The sequence below is a fragment of the Hyalella azteca genome, unplaced genomic scaffold, assembly GCF_000764305.2.
Source record: "Hyalella azteca isolate HAZT.00-mixed unplaced genomic scaffold, Hazt_2.0.2 contig16890, whole genome shotgun sequence".
Lineage (NCBI taxonomy): Eukaryota > Metazoa > Arthropoda > Malacostraca > Amphipoda > Hyalellidae > Hyalella > Hyalella azteca.
In genome coordinates, this window is record NW_025946696.1 from 5,459 (window position 1) to 11,290 (window position 5,832).

At 37.3% G+C, this 5,832-nt stretch overlaps 1 protein-coding gene across 1 annotated transcript; it reads left to right on the plus strand.

Moving 5' to 3' along the window:
* Positions 1–1,005: 1,005 nt before the first annotated feature.
* LOC108668450 (haloalkane dehalogenase) lies at positions 1,006–3,405 on the plus strand (the record flags this gene model as incomplete). Its single annotated transcript, XM_018155674.1, is given in 4 exon segments — positions 1,006–1,257; positions 1,695–1,829; positions 2,179–2,280; positions 2,837–3,405. Coding segments are annotated over 4 exon segments (582 nt in total), but the record flags the coding sequence as incomplete, so codon positions are not given.
* Positions 3,406–5,832: the final 2,427 nt, after the last annotated feature.

The following is a 5,832-nucleotide window of genomic DNA, read 5'->3' on the forward strand; positions in this document are numbered from 1 at the left end:
AATCCTATCCCTCACAACCGATTCCATCACCTTACACACAACACTTGTGAGACTGACAGGACGGTAGTTACCGGGGTTACTTCTGTCACCTTTTTTGAACAGGGGTGTCACTTGGGCTTCTTTCCAATCGGCTGGCAAAACCCTTCGATGAAATTTTTTATAGAATACTGTTAAAGGGCCGGCCTGGATGATTGTTAATTCGTTGAGTAATCTAGGGTAGAAACCGTCTGATCTAGATGACTTGTTAGGATTCAGGCACCTTGACGCTGGTTTTGGTAATAAATCGTCGTACGACTTCCGTTGCATGTTGGCTCATTGTCCGTTTGGTTTTGACGTGCTCGATAATTTGGGAATTCCGAATCGATAGTTTTATTCGCATAATCATTGTTTACTAGACTTTGCTTACATATCTGGAGTTCAGTTCTTAATTAAGTCACTAGCGTATGTGCAGGCTTTAGATCATCTATATATTAGGGCGCGGATAGTGCTGGTTTTGTATCATTGTGGACATTCGCTTACTTTGTTCAGTACTTTTCCAACGTCTGTAGGTTTTCGGTAAGCTTTAGTGGCGAACATATTATCCTTAACGTGTACGAGTATAATGAGGAAGTGCAAAGACTGATTTAGTCCATATTCGTAAGAGAACTTCAAGACTAAATTGAGTTCTAAAGTCACGCTTAGCTCTGTCATGTGATCATCTTCCCGAACAACTACAAAAATGTCGTCGCCGTATCAACAGTACAGCTCAGGTTTGATTTTGGCGTCCGACAATACTCGGCTTTCCAGTTCCCATACTTAGAATTCAGCAAAAGTTGAACCCAGTGGGCTGCCTATGGCTACACCGTTGATTTGATGGTAAATTTTGTTGTCAGGGGTCCGGAAAGGCGATTCTTATGTACAAATGTGGAAGAGATCTGGTAGCACCTTTTTAATAATTTTCTCAAAGAACAACATCTGCTGAACTACAACAACGTAATATTTTGTGTGGGTACTTGTTTTGCCAAGGTCAAAAACCTAACTTTGGTGTGTCAAGACTGGGGCGGCTTGACAGGACTGAGTGTCGTCAAGGATTGCCCAGACCGCTTCTCCAGACTCGTCATCATGAATACTGGCCTCCCTGTGGGTGGTGACTTCTCCATCAACACGCTCAGCAAACTCACTCCATTTCTGATGTGGAGGGCGTTTGCCCAGCTTTTTGGCACCCATTTACCGGTCAAGAGAATCTTCCGCTTCGCCATTGAGAATATCAGTGATGAGGTAAGTTCTAGCTGCACAATTTGAACCTTTTGTACTATTTATATAGCATGTAATTATTTTTCTTTAGACGAAGTGTTTCGGAAAACTCAAAACGTGTTTGCTGATATTCTGATATGGCCACTGTCCACGGTAACAAATGTACAAGCAAGCCGGGAAATGTTCTAAACTCTTGAGCCAATGACGATGTCTACCTAAAGTTAGGGATTGACACTAGGACAAAAGTTTAATTATGTAAACTTACGATAGATTCCAATATTACTACAAATTATTAATATTACTGTACAAAACATTATCTGTGATACTAGATTTTTTCAATTTTATATTTTTGCTGTGCAATAATATGCTTATCGTTATTTATAAAGTGATGTCAAAATAACTAGCCAAATTCTGGCAAATCCTTCCGTTATTCTGGCTACAAATAATCTCATAATTTCCAGGTGCTGTCGCTGTATGAGGCGCCGTTCCCTTCGTCAGCTCACCTTGGAGGTGCAGCTCGCTGGCCACTACTGGTGCCCCTGGCAAGCTCCTCGCTCGTCAGCGGCGATATGCAGACCACACGAGACTTCCTCAAGGTTGAGTGAATTGTGCGACTGTATATTGTGATAAGGAGTCAAATTTCATATGAATATATCGAGTAGGTGGCGATTTACGCACTGCTACTGGATTTTCGTTGGGAATTGTCAACTTGCTTAAAGGCCGATAATGGACTTTGAAATGGGGTTGAAGATATGTCCGGAGTTATAATTTCTTATTAATTTTAAAATGCACAAAATATTTTACAATGTAACGTGGTTTTGTTGAATGCTACAGTTATCTTTTTCAGAATAATTGAAATGGAATGTTAATTTGTTAGCTGAAAAGTTAGATTTACGTAGTTCTGTATTGCAAAGTGCTGTATTTGTCTTATCTTCAATTGTACAGAACGTATGGAAGTCGCCGGCACTGATCATGTTCAGTGACAATGATCCTATCACGGGTTCACAAGTGAAGTCTTTCCAGTCCATGCTTCCCCATGCAAAAAATGTAAGTTGAATATTCGGGCTTAGCTTTGCATTATAAAATAAGAAAGATATGGCGTTTTTAAGGTGCTTATACAATCCATCCAGGGAGTTCAGAGTATTGGAATTCAACTAGAGTACTTTTCGAGTTAACATTTAGTTAAGCACTCGTAAGTAATGATCGAGTAGGTACTTTATCGTCATTGTTGATGTGAATTGATTCTATCAATTCAATGTTGATTATATCAATGTTGATTATATCTATCGAAGAGACTCGCTCTGTGTTCGAGTAAGCTGGTGCTTCGTAAGTAAAAACTTCTTGTTCAATTTGAACAGTTTCAAAAAGTTCAAAAAAATGTATGTGATTAGTTGGTTGAACATATCAGGGAAAAACAAGTAGTAAATTGAATAATAATTCGAAGAAGGCAACAGCAACATTACTTGATTTTTACGTTTCGAATACGAAGGTGAGGCAGAATGGTAAGACATAATTGTTTCCATTCATATATTACTTCAATTAACCGTAGGATCTAGTCAACCTTGTGAACCTAAGTTTTTCAAACTTACCGTTTATTTTAAAGCACAAGATTCACGGTGGAGGTCATTTCCTACAAGAGCAGCGCGGCGTGGAACTGGCAGATCAGGTCGTCCTGTTCATCAACTCTACTAACTGACGCGAGATTCACTTTCCCTTGTCAGTGTCGGAAGTATACAATAAATTCAAAAGTTTGTGTTAATCTATTATTTGAAAGTAGAGCTTCGTTATCAAGACCTAAAGTGACTTTGTTAAATTTTGTTACATTGTTTAGAAAACTAGTTGTTTTTACAGTGATTCCATTGTTCGTATTAGTTTAAAAGATATACTTTGTGCAGCTACCGTAGAATAATGGGCGGTGTAAAAATCTGTCAAGTTTCACAAAATGTGATTTATCATGATTTTTCATGCATGTTTTTACGCATTTTATTATTGTTACTAGACTCGCAAGTTATCGTAAGTAATTGCCTCGATTAAACGGCATCGAACCGTAGACAGTTTATAAGCTCAAAATTTTGTATATTAAACTGACACACATATAATTGATACCTTAAAATTCATATCAGCCATTAAAAATAATGTGTGTATCTGAATTTATTACAATGAAAATTATTACTTTGATTATTGATACCTCATGTACGCGGCTTTATTCTGCTTAGACCAAATTTATGTTAGCGAATGGAACTTTGTCTTGTGTTAGTCACAGAATGCCATCAGAGCGAAACTTCTTAGAGATACTTACTTGGTTAGGACAAAAAACAACAGCTACGAAGGTATTATTGTTGCTTATTATCCCTCGCCTGGCATATAACATATATATGATAGGACAGGAACGATTAGACCTCTCAGGGGGAACAGCAAGTTAACGACACACCTTCAATTTTTCCAGTCACATTCACACCCGCATTGCCACCTAACTCGCGCATGTAGGCAAAATCGAAAATAAATTCGTACCCTCTAAATATTGTCGAAAGGTGCTTATGAAAATATCTAAAGAGTTTCATTGAGTTGTGTTTAGTACCCGTGTTTAGTGGTTGGCAGATTTTTAGGATCATTGTCGTACATGACTGAATCGACACTTCTCCGGAACCGTCTGCGGCGCTCTAATATAAAATTATGTTTATTGGCGTATGAATTACAATTTATGTAATAGTTAGCCTGATTATTTTAGAATCGAGAAAAGGTGAAGCATGGGTGCAGTAATAAATAAAAATACTTCTATGTACAATTGAGGGTAAGCCAAATAATCAATGCAATCATCAAGGATATAATAAAAAAAATCCGCATAATTAAGTCAAATATTGACGCGGTTAACAGATACCTATAACAATAATCAATTAAAAAATGGAAATTCAATTAGGATCAAAATTTATATCTGAACTTTCGTCCCCGTCACATAACAGCGCTGTTTTGAACGAGTTTTAGACTTGTTGAAAGCTTTCGCTCGTATATATATACACGCAGTATATATGATGACGCTGGGTCAATGTTGATGTTGGTTATAATGAAAGCGCATTTTGCGGTGTGCATGGTGGGATGTAATATGGTTTATTGAAATTGATATTAAGATATATAGGGGTGAGACGGTATTTTCTGGTTGTCCCACGCTAACTCGTTTTTGTCCGACCGGTTGAAGAACAGTGTTCCTAACAGTCTGTGCCTATGTCCTTTTCTCAAGTTTCAAGGGACAAAATATTGGCAATGACTTTGATCAAGCACTCAAATTTGTATACTGTCGTTTCACAATGCGGGATGAACGACAACAAACCGTCTACACTCTACATACATGGGCAGCCGCATGTGTAGTCATTTCCCAGGTAGTTTGTTGAGAAGGCAAGTATGTGTTTTAGTATTGTGTACACAAACCAATGAATTAGTGACTATCCCATAAAACTCTACGTCAATTAATCATAAAAATCACAGTCTCTCAAATTATCTTATATATGAGTGCCTCATAACGATTTTACAGTAAATGAGTTCTCATAACCCAGAACGGTATATAAAAATAGGGAAAAGCTACCATTTTCACTTATTATATACAGTTTATAAAAATCGGTGGCTAAGTGCTGTTGCGAACTAATAATTATGTCGTTCTCTATAAGTTTCGAATTATATGGAATTAGAATGCTTAGGGGGAGGATGACAGCTCTTTTATCTCTCTATAGAACTTTAGGGAGCAGAGCAGACTCAGCAGTCCGCACTCCGCAGTCGCCACTAGACAGTCGGTACTCGAGAGAGAGTCAGCCGCGTTCATCGAGTAAACATCTATAGTGCCTTACGTCCTTGATTGTGTTATTTGTGTAAAAGCTAACTTGCAAGTAATCGTTTAGAATTAATTACAAACAGGGCCTGGACTGTACTTCTATATATACCGCGAGTATATAAATTATAAACCAAGGGTACGTCCGGCACTAAGAACCCGGCTGGCTTTCTCGCCCATCCCCCCTCCTCTTCTCTTCACGAGAAGAGGCTGTAGGCAGGAGTAGGTTTGTGAGCCAGCATAGGCCTGAATTTATTCATTATTTATTAATATTAATCTATTCAGTAACAATAATGTAACATGTTAAATATTATTCCTTTTCCTCTATAAATTTATTATATTCTTTTCTTTGTGCTATTAGCCCAGTCAGTCAGAATTCTTGTATTGCTCAGCTTTATTCATAAAATTAATCATTGTATATTTGTATTTGCCATCAATTAAAAAAAATATATGTATATATTTTTCTTTAGCTTTGTTTTGCTTTAAACATGAATTATTGATTCCTATTTCCTTGTATTGTTAAACTAACTTTATATAAGCATTTCACCTGTCAATAACCCTAAATTATCTTGCTTTGTTCAACTTTAATTATCTGCTCTGTCATTGTATTATATATTTATTCTATCCTAGCCTCGATTTCATGTTTGTTGTTTATAGTGTGATAACAGTGTTTAAATAAAGTACAGGCACTATGTCAGAGTCTGCATCAGATGATGTCAGTGACATGCTTAATAGTGATAATGAGAACATCATGCTGGAAACACCATCACAAGGCTCTACTG